Source organism: Pangasianodon hypophthalmus, chromosome 20, assembly GCF_027358585.1.
Source record: "Pangasianodon hypophthalmus isolate fPanHyp1 chromosome 20, fPanHyp1.pri, whole genome shotgun sequence".
NCBI lineage: Eukaryota > Metazoa > Chordata > Actinopteri > Siluriformes > Pangasiidae > Pangasianodon > Pangasianodon hypophthalmus.
The window spans coordinates 19,779,230-19,801,376 of NC_069729.1; the positions used below are offsets into that span (position 1 = coordinate 19,779,230).

At 42.3% G+C, this 22,147-nt stretch overlaps 1 protein-coding gene across 2 annotated transcripts; it reads left to right on the top strand.

Annotated features, from left to right (window-relative positions):
- Positions 1-672: 672 nt before the first annotated feature.
- On the top strand, positions 673-22,147 carry per3 (period circadian clock 3). 2 transcript variants are annotated; one of them, XM_034314141.2, is made up of 23 exons: positions 673-956; positions 6,930-7,441; positions 7,532-7,612; positions 8,668-8,825; positions 9,885-10,003; positions 10,517-10,718; positions 11,548-11,599; positions 12,788-12,930; positions 13,018-13,096; positions 13,221-13,327; positions 14,306-14,462; positions 14,629-14,737; positions 14,945-15,073; positions 15,275-15,383; positions 15,640-15,775; positions 16,330-16,466; positions 16,548-16,748; positions 16,832-17,092; positions 17,697-18,430; positions 18,631-18,823; positions 19,157-19,337; positions 19,819-19,969; positions 20,281-22,147. In XM_034314141.2, exons 2-23 carry the CDS (start codon positions 7,092-7,094, stop codon positions 20,413-20,415), a joined length of 3,924 nt encoding a protein of 1,307 aa, XP_034170032.2. In that variant the 5' UTR covers positions 673-956; positions 6,930-7,091; the 3' UTR covers positions 20,416-22,147. The 2 variants fall into 2 exon arrangements, with proteins under 2 accessions (XP_034170032.2, XP_034170031.2); XM_034314140.2 differs by having other exon boundaries at positions 673-945.

Consider the following 22,147-nt stretch of genomic DNA (forward strand, 5'->3'; position numbering starts at 1 on the left):
TCTCTCACTCACTCTCTCTGTCTATCTCTCACTCACTCTCTCTGTCTATCTCTCTCACTCTCTGTCTCTCATTCTCTCTCTCTGTCTCTCTCTCTCTGTCTGTCTATCTCTCTTACTCACTCTCACTCTCTCTGTCTGTCTCTCATTCTCTCTCACTCTCTCTCTGTCTATCTCTCTCACTCTCTGTATGTCTGTGTATCTCTCTCTTTCTGTCTGTCTATCTCTCTCTCTCACTCACTCTCTCTGTCTATCTCTCTCACTCTCTGTCTCTCATTCTCTCACTCTGTCTCTCTCTCTGTCTGTCTCTCATTCTCTCTCACTCTCTCTCTGTCTCTCTGTCTATCTCTCTCACTCTCTGTATGTCTGTGTATCTCTCTCTTTCTGTCTGTATCTCTCTCTCTCTCTCTTTTTGTCTGTCTCTCTCTCACTCTCTCTCTGTCTGTCTATCTCTCTCTTTCTGTTTGTCTATCTCTCTCACTCTCTCTCTCTCTCTCTCTCTCTCGAGCGCCGGGGAATGTTTTGTTTTGTCCTCCCCGTTGTGTAACACGGCGATACACGTGAGCGCGGCAGCAGCCAGTTACACGCGCGGCGCCGTGGCCACGCCCACAGGGGTGCACCGCGGCCAATCACGGCGCGTGCGTGTCGGCGCCTCTGACGAATGGGCGTCGGGTGGGCGTGGCCTCGAGTGGCCGGGCTCACGTTGCAGTAATGCGTGTGCGTCTGGGCGAAAACTAAAACGAGAAACAATAACACAGAGACCGAGAAGTTGTGCGCGTGGAGCGTCAACCGAGCCCGGGTTTATGGATCGTAACCCGGAGTCTGACGACTATTTGTTTCACTTTTGGGAGTTTTAACGGCGGGGAAAAATCCAGAAATCCAGAGACAGCAAATGCGTGGTCTCATTAGCTGCAACTTTACATCCGCACACGTTGTTCTGCGCGCGAGGTAACGCCAAGGTGCTTCATGTGGAAGGGTTATGAGCGCTGTGATTATGTGAGATGTTGTGAGATGTTATGAGATGTTGTGAGATGTTGTGAGATGTAAGGTTTTGATTGTTTGAACTTCTCTGGGCCTGAAGCTTAGCACGCTGCCTAGGATCAGTTCCCCAGCACTGTAATCCAGTGGGTCCTTCTTTAATAGCTTATTAATTGATTTCTGATATAATTATGTTTTCAGACGCACTTCCGGTGTTACACACTGATTATATCTGAGTCCAGCTGTACAGACTGCAGTTCAGTCATTGTCCTGTGGACTGATCCATGTGCGCAGTGATGTAATGTGATGATCACAGAAACAGAACCAACCTGCTGCATTGTGTGTGTGTGTGTGTGTGTGAAGATATTGTTTTTATACAAATTTTATCTTAACACTCTGTATTGCACGTGATTGAAACACACACACACACACACACACACACACACAGCTGTATTATTCCTGCAAGGTAAAAGGATTTACTTCTCCATCGTCAACAAGAAACAATGTCATCATTTAGAAACTGGTTTCTCTTCTATTTCTCCTGTGATATCAAATAGCTTTCTAACACTTAAAAAAAAAAATTTAACCCTTAATTCTAAAGTGAAGTCTAAATTGTTGTTACGTCACTGTTCCTTAGTGTTACAGACACCAAAACGATACTGTATCTAGAAAAATATATATATATATAGCTCGTCACTTCTGGAAAAACGATTAAAACATTTTCGATGATTCATCCTGTACTAGACTTGTGTTCATCCAATTAAAGTGTCTCTAAAACATATATGTCCCGCCCCCAGGGGCGTGTCCTGCTCTACAGTAGCAGCTCGTTAGCAGTAAACATGGTTCGTCGTTGTGTTTTTGTGCGTCTTCGCTTTTCCAGCCATCGCTTGGTGGAGAATAAATGGTTGCAGTGTATTTATATGGAAGAAGGTTAGAGTTTGTACAGGGAGTTTTTTTTTACCAACATGGGGCTCTCCGTCACCGTCAGCACCACTGACGCTCGACCTCAGCTCAAGCGTGTACGATGTAATTCCGTAAACACATGGCATCTCGTCATCTTCATCCTCATACAGTCCTGTTAAAGTGGGCCGGCGTGGGTGAAGGCGGCGGTGAGAAATCCTCCACGGCTGAATAAAGGCTCTTCACGCTTCCCCATATTTAGCTAGTTCACTAAGCTACTGCAGGCTTGTTTAGATTCAGCAGAGGTGTGGCACAGCATATCTCAGACGCTATTGGCTGTTGTGTAAAACAATCGAGCACTTCGACACACCTTCAGTCTGACTTCCTGTTTCAAAAGGAAATGCGTCAACATGCGGAATGGACTCACGGCTCTCAGGACATTTCATGTGACACTTTGTCTATTTGTGAAACTCTTAAAATAGCCTGTGCATATTATTTACTTACTTTATAGTGATTTAACAGCACATCTAGCCATACATATTTATTATCATGGTCTATACATTTTTTGTATGTATGTATGATCTCAGAATTCTGATCTTGGGGTATAAGCTGCCTGCTATTCCACCAACATCATGGTGACATCATTTTAACAACCGAGCGAGTCAGTGGAAGCTTCGGTTGTCAGGCTGTGGCATAGACATGACAGTGACGTGGTTTAAGATCATTTGTGTTCATGTGCATGAGTCATGTTGTGTCAGTCAGCATGGCACAAACTCCGTATGTAAGGTAGAGCTGGGCTGAGCAGGGTCAAGACCTGGCGCTTTGTACAGCGACCTGCGCTGAGGAACATCTGCTGATCTCCTCCAGTAACTTATATTCAGCTTTTAGGATCTGTTAAAACTGGAAATGAATTTGTTTGTATGTTTTATAAATATAGTTTTTTTTTCCTCTTATAGGAATGTAATTTCTTCCAGATAAATTTGGTCCCTTTGTATTATGTGTGATTATCCCACAGCGCTGTTGAATTCTCGATTCTGATTGGTCAGAAGGTGTTTTTCATAACAGCAGCTCTGACAGTAGTGCAGATGCAAATCACAGGTTTATATTAATGTGCTCGTCATAATACGGTATCGTTTCTATGGTAACAGGGACTTGTATCCACATAAACGGATTTAAAAATGTGTGTAATCATTGACATGGTGACGTTTTCTGTAAGGAGACATTTACTTTTATGGAAGGAGTCTCCACTGTCAGAGGTAGAGCTGTAACTTTAACTTTTCTGACATCTTCAGGACGGAGGGCTTTACGCTTTTTGTGGTTTCTCGCCACAAAGCATGACAAGCTGCGTTTTTTTTTTGTCATGTTAAAATGACGAGAGAGTGAAAAGAGAGTCTGGTGAGGGAAGGACTGTTTATAGCTGCTATAATGTAAGTGATAACAGGAACTACATTTTTTTTGTGGAAGTTTCACAATATTACATGTAACTATGAAAGTTTCAAAAGTATGCGATATTCTTTAATTAAAAAAATGTGATTGTTGGCTGTTACTGGAAAAACAGTAACTCCATCATGCCACCCTGTTGTTGATTATTTTCCTACAGCAGCATGCCTTGAAGTGTTCTATTCCTTACTGCTCTTCTTCCTGAACCAGAGTTCACAAGGCCTGGCTAATAATATAAGTGAGATTATAATTCCAGAGAGCTTAGTAGATGTCTTGCTTCTCTTAGGTCAGTTCATATGGCTCTCTGAATGTTAACAGTAGGTTTCAGTGAGAGGTTAGATATTATATAAGCATGAGTTATCAAACTGTCACAGAGCTGATAACAATAGCAGCCCTTGTAATCTGAGAACTCACTTCTGTGTTTGTCATGAATCACATTACAGAAGTGGGTGCCTTTATTTACCAGCACGTGGAAAAAGATGCTGTTTGTGTGCAGGTATTTAACAGTATAATAATCAGGACACAAGCACACACACGGTCAATGCAGGTGTCAGTCGAAGGTGTTTTATTTTAACAGCATAAGACAGTAGTAGCACAGTGCTTAAACAGATATCCCACTGTTTTTCAACCTAATCTCTCTTCACTCTCTCTCTAGTGCATATCACAGACATTTCCCTGTACAGAGAAAAGAACAGAAATCTGTGAATGGGAAATCTGTGTGTGAATCAAAACACAGTCTGATAGAAGTCTAAGGGCATTTGTTGAACTTGGTCAATAAATGTTTAAAATATGGTTATATTCAAAACTACAACTGTTCCACTCTACATTAAGGGTGTGAGTGAGACAGACATGAGAAAAAGCCTTACAAACCTTTTCTTAAAGAGTTTGATACAACTTTCTAACAGTGGAGCAATACGCTGGAAAGTAGTTCTGCTTACTTAGTGCTTAAGGGTTTGTGATATCCGTTCACCATCAGGTGGAAGCGCAGACACTTCCATGTTTGTCACAGATTCTTCCCTATCAATCTCTGAAAGAAAGAAATTATACAGATTTACAGAAATACCTTTGACTGAGGGATTCTCAGCTGCATTGTGGTCATCACACATAGATTAGTAATCACACAGATTAGTAGACAGAGATTAGACGGAAAAATTTGGAGTATTCCTTTAAGGTCTGTGCTAATGCCTCAGCAAACTTCATGCTAGCTTTTATGAACACTATGATGTAATTGTGGAGGACGTTGGGACGTTGCGTGGACGTTGTGTGGAGGCTTCGCTCGTCATGTCATGCATATGGTAGCTGGACGAACTCTGTCGATTCATTCCAGGGTTTAAACTCATGATTTGTGTAATGGACTCGAGTACCATCCACATTCCATCTTAGTACTCAGTTCTCTTAGTTCTGTTGTTAAATAAGCAGCTTTTCATAGTCCTTGTGTTTTGTCCTTGGTTTATGTACGTACAGCGGTAGTTGATGCTGTCCTCACTTTGCTCTGCTTCCTGTAGTTATGGAAATGGTCATGAAATTTGAACAGCGCCACCTGCAGTACCGGAGCTTTGGTACGTGACAGCAAATGAGAACCTGAGCTTGTGAGCTCACGAAAGTAGTTTTATCTTCATGCAACCCTCACAGATGCCATCTTCACATTACATGTGCTGAGACTTTTAATGACCTGAAGGTTGGGAGTTTAAATCACGGGATGTAGAGCTGTGCCCTTGAGTGGAGCATTTGGATTTATTTCTGCCTCACTCCTCACTTTGGGTAAAAGCAGTACGTGATTATGTAAATGATAACAAAAGTGCAACCCTGAACTGGTTGTGGCATGTTTTTGAATATTTGTGCAGTTTTTAATCCCAGTGCGGTGCCTAATTTAGGGGACTAAACATTACATGTAGATGATTTAGTTTTCTAGGAACTGCTCAGTCCCTGAGTGGTCTCAGAGGCAAACCTTGAGGTACTCATTAGGTCATATGATTAAACCTGGACCTTATTGACTTGACAACCGCACACAGGGAACTTGTTTTTCTCTGCCAGTAAAACACTCTGAGCCTGCATGATGCAGCGGGGATGTGAATATTGCCATAACAATGATGTTTAATCCCAGAGTTAGACATGGTGTGTGGGGTATTTTAGTCAGATTAGCCACTGAGGGATTTTTATCCTTCCTGATGATCCATTAATTGAAGAAGAGATGGAAAAATGGGCACAGTGTTGTATTTTAAACACCCAAGTAATGTTTTATCAAGACCTCCTTTGGGGTCTGTGTAACAGTAGATGTGAGATGTAGCCAAGACTGTTTTAGATTTTAAGTGCTTGGCAGATTCAGCAGGTCACGTAAATTAAATCAAAATAGATTGATGACAGTAAGTCTCGCGTCCATATCGCGTCCAAAAAAAAAACTTAATGCAACTATTAATTGCATTGACAACTAATAATGCAATTATTATAACTCTATATATCTATAGCTTTATATCAATAGAATATTTTGATCTGTTTGAATCTTTTTCTGTTCATTTTTGTAATTTTGGCGTGCTGATCAGGCAGCCACCATGCAGAACCGTCAGCACACACAGTGGAGAACCCTTTGCCATTTGAGACGAGGATCTTAAGGCATGCATGGGTGTGAAGAGTAAATTTGCAGCTGCCACATCGATAAATCTAATAAACACCCCACGGTGGATCCTATATCAGAGGCGTATTTATTCTTCACATGCAGCGTAGCAGCCCTGCCTTCCTCAGAGCTTCTCACACCTCCCTGAGTAATGAAAGCCGGTTATGTAACTCCACAGTGATGACTCAGACAAGGTTCTCAGCTCACAGCGGACCTTGTGAAAACCATACAGATGCAATACGCAGACTCATATCTCGACTTTGACATTAATTAGAGCTGAGTAAGCTGGGGCTGTTGTGTCTTTTTCATTTGCACTCAGCAATTTTTCAACTTCTATCAACACGGTATCAGGTGCTAAAATCCCTTGGGCTATTAAAGATCTGTCAGTTAATAAGCATTCACCAAGGCAACAGGGTGGCTGCAGGATATTTACCCAGACGTTTGTCTTTTACAGAGCTAGGCTTACACTAATTTCAGTTTTCAGTGCGTCAAATCACTTGTCTCAGCTCACTAACAAGATCCAACTCTTTCCATTTTATTCTAATCTGGACCTTTTGCAATATTTTCACTACTAAGATCTTGAAAAGAGGTTTTGAAGCATTTTTGATTAAATTACACCACAAGAGGAGGTACATTACTAACACCCAAAAAAAAGTCGAAAAAATGGTTCATTTATGCGAGTTCACCGAAAAGAGCCGACTCCTCAAAGATTCAACTCCTCAGTGAACGACACATAACTAGCGTACAAACGATAGCTCTGCTACTTGGCTAATTCTCGTTTGTTTTATTGCTTTGAAAAAAAAAAAGTGAAAATGTAAAAAATGCTCATGGTGACCACACAACTTGCGTATGTAAAAATGCTACAAATACGACCAAGTTGTAGTTTTCGAAAGATGTCCTTTCATTTTTTTACTGAGTCAGATCTTAAGCTACACATCTTCTGTATTAGACACTAAATTAAAATCTGATATTTCGCTATTTAACCAGTTTCTTCTTCTTACAGGCATCTCAAGCCTGTTTACTCACACTAAGGACTAAACGAGGGTCCCATCCTCAGGGCTTAAAGATGGATTTCTCCATAGAATAACAGTGTTGACTGGTCCAGCGACAAGAACAAACCCAAACAGCCACCAAGTGACCATTCGGTTGCGTGACCAACCAGAGCATGCCGAGTGGAGACAGCTACCAGGATGGAGAAGAGAACGGTTCTCCTGATCCGAGCGGCGTGGAGCGAGGCGTTCCAGTGGAGCGGGCCAACAGGGAGGCAGAACCAGCAGGCAGGGGGGGAATGGCATCCGGATCCGGATCGGGTTCAGGAGAGGACGAGGAGGTGGACGAGCAGGCAGAGGGACGGCGCGTGGCTGAGGAGAGCCGCGGAGAACCTTCCGGAGTAGAGCGAGGTCAGGAGGACGTGGAGATGAACGGCGGTCACGACAGCATCGGGGGAACACGACGGCATTCGTCTTCTGCCAATGGGAGTCCAGGCAGCACCACGGGATCAGGCAGCACCAAGAGGTAATGGTGTAATAATAACATAGAGTGTGTTGAAGTGTGTGCATCATCATTAGTGTTTATGTAAACAGTTTTTTTCCTGTCTCTGTAAAGCTCGAAGTCTGTGACGGGCTCGTCATCCTGCAGCCTCCACAGCACGGCCTGCAGTCAGAGCAGACACCACGCAGACTGCAGGTAAATTCTACACTCAATTCAGTTTTATTCTATTCTACTTGTATAGCGCATTAACAGGGAAGACAAACAGTACTGAGTGTATTGAAATTAAGCTGTTCAGTATGAGCAGATTGGGAATAAGAGTCCTGGGATGAGGACTTCATGATTACAGCAGCAGCTCTTAGGCACGAATCTATACTCTACATCACACACTGTAATAGTGCTGTTTTATTAATAGGGCTGCATTATAGGAGCAAAATTAGCAGTGATATTGTTACAAATGAGTTACAATTTATAGAGTTTATTATAATTTCAAATTATGTCACGAATCACGATACTTACAAGCGTCCAACGTTGTTCATGTCTTTGTTGAGCTTGAAATTTCTGAAATTTATGGTGTATAAGGTCACGTTATAAAAAGGCAAACTCTTTTTTTCTAATATTGACTCCGTAGCGAACGGTGTAGTTTAATTTATTATCTGAAAGACACTATGTATTGCGTTTCAATAAAACGACTAATTTCTGAGTGCAAACATCTTTCCTATTTATGATCGTTCATTTACGAACTGCCCCATTTTAAATGTGTTTGGAATTATAGTTCCTTCTATAAAACATGTTGAAATTATGGTAAATTTGTGATAATCACACATTCACTACAGATGCATTAGACTGAGATTAGGGTAAAGAAGTGCTTCCTTCACGGCAATGCCATGATTCATCAGAAAACAAAAATCACAGAAATTGTTTCTGGAACCTCAGTGATTAGTGCAGAGGACACAAATCTGCAATATCAGTTTTGCAAAAGGTGAATTTGTGATTATTTTAAATAAATTAGATATTCTGCAGGCCTCAAGTCAAGACATTTGTAGTTTAAAATATTTTGCATGCAAGTATGTACATTGGAACTTTCAAAAATGACAAATCTTACAGAATAATAATGTTTAGAATGTTTTAGGAAGATTGGTCTCAGATGTGTTGACATCAGGCTGCTGTAAAGGTGTGTTAGCACTGCTGTGATGTGTGTGATTGGTTTGTGTGTGTGTGTGTGTGTGTGTGTGTGTGTGTGTGTGTGTCAGCGAGCAAGCAGAGCAGGGCCGAGACCACTCCCACCGGGAGATGATGCAGACGGTGCAGGAGATGAAGAAGAGGCTGCCGTCGGAGAAGAGGAGCCGCAGCAAACCCAGCACTGTGGAGGCTCTGAACTACGCCCTTAACTGTGTCAAACAAGTACAAGGTACACACACACACACACACACACACACACAGGTCTCTGTAATTGTAATTGCTTAATAGTGAAGACTCTTGTCTAACCCTTTCCTTAGAACTGAATTTTAATTGGCTAAGTGCATCAGCCAATCAGAATAGAGACTCCAGCCTTACCCTTTTCTTAGAAATGAACTGAAACTGGTACACTCACCTGACTGTTGCTGTTTACTCCATTTTCTAATGTGTGTAGATAGATAGACAGATAGATAGATAGATAGACAGACAGACAGATATACAGATAGATAGATAGATAGATTTGCATATTTGACTGTATATTAATACATTGATGTTTAATTTAGTGTATAAGAATTGAGCAGGGTGACAAAACACATTTTTTTTAATCACCACATAATTATGATCAAATTATTTAGCTTAGGTAATAAAAATTACAGTATACAGAAAACTTTATTTCTATGACCCTGGAAGCTGGACTTTCCCAGCCGAGGTGTTTTTAAGGTTCTACGCTCTGTCTCTCCAGTTGGTTTATAGACGAGCAGTTTTGAAATCAGGTTTAATCCTGTTCACTGTTAGCAACTGTGTAAAGATAATGGAAGAATGCTAAATAAAAAGAAAAATTCCCGCACCAGCATGTCCGCCGCCTTCAGGACGGAGTCAGGGATTTGATTCGTGACTCTCTTATGGAGAACAGGCGCGGATTATGTAACAGTGTGAGCGCTGAACTGTATGAAAAAGGCGTCGGCTCTGAAAAACGGCCAAAGTAAACGTCAGCTTGCAAAATCTGCACAGTCCTTCATGACTCGGAGATAAAGTATGTAATAAAGTCCAGTTTACGAGCGATTATTGAACCGTGTGAGGTGAGATATGAGTACTGCTCACACTTCTCAACCATATGCTCCAAAATCCCTGTGTTTGTCACACGGTTGTGTCTCCTGTTATAACATCTGTTATGTCACTCCAGCCGTATGCTCATGAACCCACAGTCTGACTCACACGCTGACACGTTGCTGGTATGTCACCGCTCACGCCAGCTTTTTCTCTTTTTTCATTGCTGTGGCACCCCCTGCAGCAAACAGCGAGTACTACAAGTTACTGATGTGCAACGGACTGGAGGAGAGAAAAGACGCTACGGTGTGCAGCCTGGAGCAGCTGGAGAGCATCACGTCCGAACACACGCTCAAAAATACAGTAAGGCCACTTTACGATGAAGCAGCCAGTGTACACTTCAGAGTCTTCAGAATTTGGGTGAATTCACAAACCTGGCAACAGCGAATGTTTCACTCCAGTGCAGGCGTTTAGTAATAAGAAAATCATCCTACAACCTGACTTGTTTTTTCTTCTTTTTCATATTGACATGCTTTCATGGTTTTTGGAAAGTCGTCAGGTTAAACTTAAGAAATTTCTGGCCCAGATAAATAAAGTCTAATCATTTATTTGTATGTCTAATATTTTAAATGTAGAATGAATCCCTGCCAGGAGCTATGAGGGAAAAAAAATCATTTTTGGCCAACAAGAATTTAAGTGAATAATGTCTGCAAAGCTTTCACAGTCAGTGCATTTCAAAGATTCATTCATTCATGTACTGCACTACTATTTAAGAATAATAATGTTTTAATAACTTACTGCATCAACAGAGTTCATATGCCTGTGTGCTCTATATTCAGGTCATGATTGCTGTTTTTCTTTCTCTTCCTCACCCAGGACACGTTCGTGGTGGTGTTCTCGCTGGCTACGGGCCGAGTGGTGTACGCGTCGGAGCAGGCCTCCAGCATCCTCAACTGCAAGCGCAAGTTCCTCGACTCGGCCAAGTTTGTAGAGCTGCTGTTTCACCAAGACGTCAACGTGTTTTACTCTCACACCGCACAGCCGCACCTGCCGCCCTGGAACGTGGGGACAGACAGCGGTGAGTACGGACACAGGACAACACGCCAACGCTTTTTCCGCAAAATTATTTCTTCCGTCAGAAATCTTCTGTGTGAGGTTATGTGCAGATCTTTTGCCTTCCGCTAATGTTAGTTTGTTTAACAACTAAAAATACCCTCTTTCAGAACAAATAATTCTGAAAACTAATCTAAAAACCCAAAAAACAAAAGCGCTATTATAAAATTTTTTAAAAAAACATGTTCAAAATGGTTTACTTAACATTTATGGAAGGAGTCTCCAGGAACTAACTTTAATAAATTAAAAATTGTAATCCTTGGCTGTAGTATAAGTGTGATAAAACACTTCAGGAAATGCTTTTATAGGAAAATAATCAACTTCCACTTAATCAACTTCACTTCCACACTGTCACTGATTATTCTTCTATAACAGCATGACTCAGAGTGTTTTATTACTTAGTTCACTTGTAACCCTTGTTGTGTTGGATGTGCTGTATCGACAATATATTTTCACCATATCTAAATGAATTATTAAATAAAATAATAAGTCTTTGGCAAACACGAGTGTGGTATATATTTTAAAAAACTGTAGAATGTGCAGCAATTTCAAAATAATGCCCCCTCTTGTTTGTACGAGGTACACGCTAGAAATAATTATTTAGAATTTCAGTATGTCTTGTTATTGGGCAGGAAAAATTGTGACTTCCAATCTGCTAAAGATATTTACTAATTTTACATGTGCCTTGCTCTCCCCCTCTCTCTCTCTCTCTCTCTCTCTCTCTCTCTCCCCCTCTCTCCCTCTCTCCCTCTCTCTCTCCCTCTCTCTCTCTCCCTCTCCCTCTCTCCCTGTAGCTGCAGTCCTTTTTGAATGTGCCCAAGTCAAGTCCTTCTTCTGCAGAATCAGGTCAGAGTCCAAACACCACTTCGCAAGTCTTTAATGTCCTTGTATTACCTTTACAGCCTTATCAGCTTGCCTCATAATCAAGGGCTGTGTTCATCCAGAGTCGCCTCTTAATCTCATTAGATAAGCAGGGAATTTTTTTTTTTGCAAATTGCAGCTTTTGCCAAACACGTGTTTAATTAGATTTTCCCCGTGACTTATACAGATTCACATCCTCAAGGTTGCCAGGTTTCTCTCATTTCATCTAGTGCACTATAGTTCAATGGAAAAAACTTTAAACTTGAAAAAATAAACTGGCATAATCCCATGGTTTGGGTGAAAATATGCCGTCAATAACATAAGAGCAATAAACAACTGAGAAATTACGTTTAGATTAACATCACAACATGATAAAATGAGATATATGTAACTTTCTTCTTGTAGCCAGTTATACTGAGAACAGTATTGTAATGATGTTGCTTATCATAACTAATTCTAGACATGATAACAGTGTTTATAATTTTTAATTTCTACAAATTTGTCTTACTTTAGCAGGTTTTTATTTATTAAATGGCTAACTAACTCGAGTGGTGCCAGTATTTACAGCTTAGCTGTAGCATTTGTGGTTTGTGACCACTTCCTCTGATGATATGAGAGACACCCCGAAACCTTTCTCTGTCTAGGTGAATATACGGTTTCATGAACCTCCATTTTGTGAGCCAATAGAAAACAAGGGCGGGGCTGTGGCCTCTAGTTGGTAAAATCTGATGCTTCTCATTTAATCTCATTGTTTTTGTGGTAAAATTCAGGGTTTTTTCTCCCATTTTCACATTAGCAAAGAAGTTGGCACAAGAAAATAGAACTCCTTTGAGTCTAAATGGCAGAATACTGAGATTGTCTCTTTATTTTGAGCTAACTGCACATGCATCTGTTTAAGCATCACTTTAGTCTTATATAATTCTGTGGTCTAAACAAGACTACACAATATCAGTATTAATTATATTTAATAATTAATTAAGATTAATAATAATTTTAATAAATTAGTTAATCTTATCTAAAACTAGTCTTGAGCTTTATTTTCTCTTGAAGTGAAATGTTTCTTTAATAACTTGATTTCTGATGTCTAATGTTAGATTGGCGTTTTGTGCTGAAATTGGTGTGTGTGTGTGTGTGTGTGTGCGCGTGTGTGTGTGTGTGTGTGTGCGTGGGCAGAGGAGGGAAGGACCGCGATGGTGAGATGCGCTACAACCCGTTTCGTATCACGCCGTACCTGCTGAAAGTGCAGGGCATGGGCGGGGAGGAGGAACATCCGTGCTGCTTGGCTCTGGCTGAACGCATCATCTCAGGATACGAGGGTGAGACGGTCGTGACCTTTCACCTTTATGAAAATTAATTTCAATAATGTCATTCGGTTTTTAAAATGAGTCCCTGTTGCTCCGCAGCTCCCCGGATTCCCACAGACAAGCGCATCTTCACTACAACACACTCTCCAGGGTGTGTGTTCTTAGAAGTAGATGACCGGTGAGTGTTTCCTGTAGGACGTGACGTTTCACAACTGAAACGTTTAAACAGAATATTAATTTAACACTGAGGAACAAGATCATTGTGATCAGTGCTCTGTGCGTGTGTGTGTGTGTGTTTCCAGTGCTGTGCCTTTGCTTGGTTACCTCCCTCAGGACCTGATAGGCACGTCGGTGTTGACCTGCCTCCACCCTGAGGACCGCACCCTCATGCTGGCCATGCATCGAAAAAGTATACACATTTTTACCTCATACTAACAGACCACACGAAACATACACCAGATTACACTTGAATATTAATACGCCTTTAATATTACAGTGCTATTCATTTTACATTATTGATTTACAAACACTGATTGATTGCCATTTTTCTACGTCAATAGTTATTTAGCCAAGGAGGTTAAGGACCATGTTTTGAGTAGAGGAAGGATTTTAACCACTCGCAGAAGTGTTTCTTTGTTTTTGTCTTTGATTACATAACTCTTATTAACTCAGTATTCAAAAGTGAAGCTCATTCTAACAGACCCACATTAGACAGATATAGAGACACAAATAGACACACATTTCATCTTCTAAAGCTTTTTGCTCCAGATCAGTCCTAAGCTTTAGAATTCAGGGATGCTTTACTCCAGTCCACTGTCTGTTTCAGTCATTCAGGAAAAACTAACACAACTTGTGCAGTATCAGTGTGAAATAGTCGGGATGACAGACTGAAGAAACTAGAGCTGTGTTTAAATTGTGTACTTATATACTTATATCTCTAGGCCATTTTTGAGTATTAACACTAACTTATTTCCCAGTTGCTACTGAAAAATCTCCTGGATCTTGTAGATCAGGAAATATTCTTAGCTTTAAGGTCATAGTTTTCGATTTGAGACGCAGCTCATGACAGCAATCATGATGATAGCGTTCAAAGAGAAACAAACAAAGCTCATGTGTTTAGACAAATACATCATATCGTTAAACATTTTACTGGAAAAAACAAAAGCTGAGGGACAGGGGTGTTTCAACTGTGACTTGTGGAAGTTTCTTTTAATTCTCTAGAAGTACAAAAGGTATGCATGTGAGTGTGTGAGCAATTCTACTGCACGTCAAGTATAAACCAGGCCTAAGATTACTAACTTACTCTCATGCTCTTTTGTTTTGACAGCTGAAATGTGTATTGTCATTTGTATAGTGAGTGATTTTTGGTGTTTTGCTCCTGTTGCAGTTCTGAAATACGCAGGCCAGCCGCCGTTTGAACATTCCCCAATCCGCTTCCGCTGTCAAAACGGAGACTATGTCACACTGGACACCAGCTGGTCCAGCTTTGTCAACCCCTGGAGCCGCAAGGTGGCCTTCATCATCGGCAGGCACAAAGTCCGCACGTAAGCAAGGACACACTCAGAGACTTTCACATACGTATTAAGGCAATAATTGTTCCTTTGTAAAAAAATATATATATATATATTGGAAAGGCTATTTTTTAAAGATTTCGGCAGCAGAGACATCTATATGTGTGTGTGTGTGTGTGTGGGTGTGTGTGCTGTGCAGAGGGCCTCTGAACGAGGATGTGTTTGCTGCACAGAGCAAAGCAGAGCTTCCTGTTATGAATGAAGATGTCAAAGAATTGCAGGCCATGATCTACAAGCTTTTCCTGCAGGTGAGACACTATATACCCACACACACACACACACACACACACACACACACACACATATGCAAGTTTTTCAGGTTGGATTTTTCCTTTAAGAGGAACAAAATATTAACATATGAACAAGCATATGCACAAATTTCAGCCCAAACTTACAGAATGGGATTAAAACACTGTAATATGATATGGTAAGTCCACTTCATTCTCTTCTTTTAGCCGGTCCACAATAACGGCTCGAGTGGTTACGGCAGCCTGGGCAGTAACGGTTCCCACGAGCACTACATCAGCGTGGCCTCATCCAGCGACAGCAACGGGAACCTGTGGGAAGATTCGCACCGAGAGCCGGTGAGCCCATCTTCACCCCACCGCCATTTAATTTTATTTCTATAGCTCTTACATTGTCACAGAGCAGCTTTACAGAAATCTGGAGGTAGATTTAGATCCCTAATGAGCAAGCCAGAGGCGACAGTGGTGAGGAAATACTCCCTGAGATTGTTTACTACCAATGCAATGTTGCTGAGCTGGTGTTTTTTTTTTTTTTTATAGGTTACCCTCCAACAGATATGTGCTAATGTTAATAAAGTTAAGAGAGGAGGTCAGCAGGCGTATCTGGACTCCCGGAGAAAAGTCATGGCGGAGGGGAAAGTTAGCACAGGTAAGAAGCAAATCACATACACACTGTACGTTCAAGCTTTAGAATAAAACTGCATACATTATATTTTCTACTCAGGTAATAATATATGAGTGATGAGTTGCAGTCCTCCATACTGAACTGTTCAGTAGTGTAAAAGCATCTAAACGCCAGCAGAAATCATTTCTATTGCCTCCTGTCTGTCTGTCTGTGTGTGTGTGTGTGTGTGTGTGTGTGTGTGTGTGTATACCCACTCTAACCCTCCTCCTGTGCGCTGCAGAAACTCCAGCTCCCATCCTTCAGGGTGGTCAGCGTTTAGAGATTCAGCGTCTCCGAAGGTCCCTTGAGGACTCACACAGGAAGCAGCCGCACATTCCGTCTTACCAGCAGATTAACTGTGTGGACAGCATCATTAGGTGAGACACCTTTAAGAGCAGTGATTCTGTTGATTGGTCCGAAGGTGTTGATTAATTTTCTAGAACAGCGGCTCTGACAGTAGTGCAGCTACAAATCACAGGTTTATATTAAAACGCTCGTTTTAATACATTATAATTTCTATAGTAATAGCACATTCACAGGGACTTGTGCAGCAGACACTCCGGCATAATCCAAAACTAATAATAAACAGATTTTTAAAATTTGTTATGGTGAGGTTTTCTGTAAGGAGACATTTATTTGATATTTACAGAAGGAGTCTCCAGTGTCAGTGCTCGTAACAGTTAGAAGTAAAGCTGTAACTTCAAGTTTTCTGATGTCTTCAGGACAGGAGTTTACGCTTTGCAGTTTTTTGTTTTTTTTGTCTTATTACCTCAGCATAATGATGTTATTAAATTATGACTGGAAATAACTTTCCATTTAAGTACATCACAAATGGCCTCTTTCATATATTTCACAAATATTAGATTTTCAGATCTCTTCTAGACTTTGCTTGGAGGTTTTTTTTTACTAACAGTATCTTTACTTTCTGCAGGTACTTGGAGAGCTGCAGTGGCCCTGCCCTGAAGCGGAAAAGCGAATCCTTATCCATCGCTACCTCTTCTTCTTCTACCACATCCGAGGAAGACAAGACCCCCGCGGCCCCACTGGAGGACAGAACTAATGCTGATGGTAAAGAACCATGCATTTAACAGCAGGAACTGCATGTCATCTCATTTCCACTGTATTATTAATTAAACCTCTTTCCTATAGAGGCAACCATGGAAGCAAGTGCTGGTCTGGAGAGCCAGGTGTCAGCCGGATCTGCGGTGACTGTGGCACATACGACAGCCGCCGTGGTTGGGGCTCCGCTAACTGACATCACTCTGTCCACTAAAGCTATGAGCGTGGTGTCGGTGACCAGCCAGTGCAGCTACAGCAGCACCATCGTGCACGTTCCCCAGCCTGAATCTGGTTAGTAGCCATGAAAGCCCTTTAGTCTGACTTACTAAACACAGACGGAGTTGTTCATTGTTCTCTCTGTCTGTTTATTTCAGAAGTGACGGCTCTAGAGGACGCGCCAATGGGAAGCGAACCAGCCGACCCAGCTCCTGCGCCATCGCGGCCGGCCCCCACCTCCTCCACCACGGCTCCAGAGGAGTTCCAAGTGGTGGGGCTGACCAAGGAGGTGCTGTCCGCACACACACAGAAAGAGGAGCAGGAGTACGTGGACCGATTCAGACATCGCATCCTGGAGAGCCCATATAGCTCCTACCTCCAACAGGACAACAGCAGCATGGCTCACTCCAACCACAGAGGTGTTTGGATGTTCAGAATTTGTTTTTTTACATAAATCTGATTTATTACCAGAAAAAATGTTTCTCACATTGTTCGTTAGGTTTTAGGCCAATATGATACAAATCCATGAGAGAAAATTGCTTTAAAAATGTACTAAATCAGCCCTTACACTGAACAATCCTAAGCCCCGCCCATGCTTGGTTACTGTTTTTATGTAGCTCAAAGCTAAGAGAAATGTTTCTCTTGATGTTCATAAATGTTTTAGGCCAATATAGAAAATAATTTGATAGAAAATTGCTTAAAATATAATAAAATGCTTTAATAAATGTTATAGAATGCTTTGTTACTGAGGCTGTAGGTCAGAAATTTAAGGCAATTAATTTCCTAATTAAGTAGCTATGACTTGAGCTACATAGATGTTAAATACCTTCAACAAAATAATGACGGCAAAATGAATAGCTAATTTTTTTTTAAAGCAATATTAAAGGTTTAGCTTTACATTAACACCCAATAAAAGTGAACACAGATTTGGCTAGTTCAGCTAACATTTAGCTTGCCAGACAGGCTAGCGAGTAATATTTGAAGGAAATCACACTAACTCCACACTGTCTCTTTGTCTTTTAGGTGATTATGCCATGAGGCCTCTGAGCACGAGAGATTGGAACAGATCCCACTCAGGCAAACCCAGACACAAGCGTGCAAAGCCTCAGGCCTCGTCCGACAGTGACGGCTCGCGGCCTGGACACTTCCTGCCGATGACCTCATCTGCTCCCAATAACTCCTCGTCCGAATCTTCCCAACCCAAACCCAACTTTTTCTCACCCATGCTGATGCCTGTTCAGCCCCCGTACTACCCCGTCCCACCTCAACCCACTGTCATGCAGCCACATGGCGTTCCTATGGTGGTGCAGCCCGAACAGACGCAGCCGGTCATGCAGGTCATGAATCCTTTCATGTCCCCTGTCATGGCTGTCATCATGCCCTACCCCGCAAATTACACCATCTATCCCCAGGCAGTACCAGGCATGCCAGGTGTACCAGGTGTACAAAGTGTAACTCAACCTGGATTAGTGCCTCCTTCCTATCCCCATCCTTCCTTCATGTCCCTGGTGGACAATCCACCTGCTCAGAGTGGCCCCAGCTCAATGCCCCCAGCCCCTGGAGCGTTGCTGTCTTCACCGATCTCGTCTCCGTGGCCGGAAGAGGATGTGGATGGCGCTCAGCCCACAGTGCTGTTCTCCAGTTCCAGGTCCAGCAGTCCGCTACAGCTCAACCTGCTGCAGGAGGAGCTGCCCAAACCGAACGCCCCGCAGAGCAACACGGGCCGAGCCGAAAGCCTGCACGAGCAGCACGCCAAGGTGGTTAGACTCTCTGAAAAAACATGTTAGGGATGGGCAATATGATGATATGGTTGATACTAAGGTTTACAGTCAGTTCTGCATTATTTATTATGTTAGTAGTTGTAAAACTAGTAACCAGCTATGATTGCGCTAGAAAACCATGGTTAATGATCAAGAGTTTGATTATAACTCTCTGCTGTCTGTTATTATCTTTAAAGGAGGATTCTCCCAGCGATTCGGGTAATCAGGACGCTCAGTCCACCTCCCGTGTACTGCTGGACCTGCTGCTGCACGAGGACGCTCGCTCCGGAACCGGCTCCAATGCCTCTGGTAGTGGATCTGGAGAATCCGGGGGTTCTCTGGGTTCGGGTTCAGGCCTGGGCTCCAATGGTACCTCTACCAGCCACACAGGTACAGAATGAAATCACATACAAATGTGGAAAAATACAGATGTCCAAGTCAAGGGGTAGAGCTGTTATTCATTAAGACTTAATAAAGACTCTTAATAAAGCTGGGGTCAGCCATTTTAGAGTCAGTACACTTTTTGTAAAAAAGTTAAATATCTGCTGAAATTAGATGATGTTGGACCACTAACATCCAACCAATCAGGGTAAGGCGGCATCTTCTTATCATGACTGTCAATTTGGAAAGCTCCTATTGCGCTGTCAGTGAGGTGCATATGATTCGGGGGCGTAGGTTGTTGTTGTGCTTGTTTTAACTGTCCCACATCTCCTGTTCCAACAGGCAGCAGCAACAGCAGCAAGTACTTCGCCAGCAATGACTCCTCAGACACGTCCCATAAGGCCAGAAAGAGCCAGGATGCACCAGAGCGTTCCAGCTTCGACAAGTGTGTGGAGGACTCGCTGTGGACCATGATTCAGCACACACCAGAGCCAGTCATGATGACCTATCAGATCCATCCCAGGTACCCGAGCCCAGGCAGGCCTGTAGGGTGTGTCTCCGTCAGCTGGAGCACCTTGTCACTCCTGTGAGAACATGAGAGGAACGTTACTGTCTGGGTCATCTCTGTCCACAGGGGAAAGAATTTAGCGTGGCCAGTCACACTCGCCGAGGTAGTTCTCGCCAAGGTAGTTGTCTCATTGCACTGTCCACCCTGTTTCCCCTGAGGTAGGTGAATCCAGGTGACGGTCTACAATGAGACCACTGCTAATCAGCTGGCTGAGGTGACTTAACACACGTAGCGCAGTTTGTGGATAGAGAAGTAGACTGACCGAGGCTGAAGCTCACTGAGCACCTTCCTATTCTGACTCTCTAAATTGGAAGTCGAATCTCACTAGTTGCCTTATGCAGACAAAAAGCGTGTGTGTGTCTGTATGCGTAAGGGTGTGTGTGCAAGTGTTTGTGTGTCCATGGGCATTATTTTATGTGTTAATGCCTGTGTACAGGGACCAGGCACAGGTCCTGAAGGAGGACCGGGAGAAGCTGCTCCTCCTGCAGCCCATGCAGCCGTGGTTCACTCAGGAGCAGAAGGAGGAGCTGGCCGAGGTGCATTCCTGGATCCACCATCACAGTGTACCGGAGGAGATAAACACACAAGTAAGCGCAGCTCCATAAACATGTACATATCGGTTTCTGACTCGAAAGAAAACGTAAATTAAGACAACTAAGATTAGCCATTCAATTATGACAAAAGTAATGATGCCCTATAGAAGGAGGGAGAGTTTGTGTGTGTGTGTGTGTGTGTGTGTGTGTGTGTGTGGTAGCCAACGTGCTAAAACAGCTGAGCTTTACTGAATGATTTATATAAAGGATGATTTTTTATAAAGGGTGCCAGTACTTCAGGGAGCTTTGATTGAACAGGTTATTTTCACAGAGCAAATAAACATATATTCTTGTGTGTTTTTCAGGGATGTGTGAGCTGTATCCCTACTGCTTTGGAAGGAGGTGACGCGGCGGCCCACTCTCCCAGCCTGCCCACTCCAGACAGCTCAACCAATCAGGATCGCCCCGCGGAGGACGTCAGCCCCGCCTCTGACACCTGAAGCCGCTTTCCTTAGCACTTCAGGTTAAAAACCCCGCCCCCTTTTCACAGAGCCGGACCATCATTATGCCTCACCCAATCACATCTGCACACTCAGTAAGAGGGGGAGGATGGAGGCCGAGGTTGTGTCACGGTGCCACTTGACGTGACGTGACGTGACGTGACATGACGATATGTCAGGAGTCTCTTCAGTACGGGAACAAAACTGAGAACCTGCTCGAACCACCACGAGAGACTGACCTTCGCTTGTTCCAAACATTGGAACCACACAACTGTGAATCTTTTACGCTGTGTTAGCAAAACTGTAATTTATATCAGTATTGACTTCTTCTATTCTTATTTTTGTATGGTTACAGCTCTAGATTGGGTTTCACTGTGTTTTGTATGAAGATGCGGCCCTTAGAGCCTGACGTGCATCGGTTGGTGTTGACCGGTGTGTCTTTCGTGACAGTTTTGCTCGAACAAAATGAGCATCTTGTCTCCCAAAATCCAGTCGCACTGTATATTGATGCTTTAAGCTGTGATTATATTTCTATCCTTTTGTCTGGTGTCTCGATTCCAAACAGTGGTATGTGTACAATGTCCTGAGTGTTTTACCCTTAAAACGCGCCAGTCATGCACATATATACACTTTCTTGTTGCTGTCTTACTTGGGGGAATTTGTCTTTTTTAAAAGCAGATCATCAGCTTCATGGCTCGGTTCCTTTTGCAAGGCTTTTCCACTCTACATTCTGTCATTATTAACCCAAATCCAAATTAAGGAATAAGCAACACTTTCTCCCCTTATGTGCACTCACACTGAGAATCAGCACTGTTTTTAAATATAGTGATTATTTTAGATAGTTTAGATATATTCCACTTGTTTTCTAATTTAATCTCAGGTTCTTTTTTATCTCCAAAAGAGCTGGTAGAGAGAGCGTTCAAAGTGATGCTCGTTCGCCCAACATTTCAAAATCATATAGTCTCTCCCTGCTGAAAAAACTAGCTCTAGGAAAAGGAAATATGGATTTTACCATCAGTTTTTCTGTCACCAGTTTTTTTTTCCTGAACTTATGGCTTTTATTAAATATTTTAAGGAGCTCTTGGTGAATGTGTAGTGCTACATAACGTCAGTGAGAAAATTATTGAGAAAATGTCATGTACAGACGACGCGTGAGCCACGTGGGATTTAAAGCTAGCACTTTAACTGGTCAATTTAATTTAATCCTTTGCAGCCGATCCATAAAAATCCAGCAAAATGGTCATAGAAACGTCACCTCGTTACAGCCATGTTATAATTTAACCTGATCCTGGTTGCTCCTGGTTTTCCTTATTTATTAACATTGTACCAAAAAAATGATGTCTCTGCTCTGAAAGGAAGTTCTCTGGTGAGTTTTTTTTTTTTCTTCATTTGTGTGAGAAGTTAGTGTGTAATTAGAGGTGCCATGATTTGTTGCTCATGTAGTGATACGGCCTTGGTGTTGAAAGTGTGAAATCAGAGGGGGCGGCTCAGCTCAGCGCTTTGAAGGACGAACACTGTCAAGCACAAATGATGTTTTTTACGGTCTTGTGGACAGAAAAACAGGGTATTTTGTACAGTTTTTAGCCACAATGTATGTACATATCATGCTATGTATTTTGCAAAAAAAAAAAAAAAAAGGAAGAAAAATTATGAAAATTTTTGTCTTGAATTCAGGGAAGTATTTTGTGACACCTTGAATGAATTATAAATTAAAGACTACAGTGAATTCAAA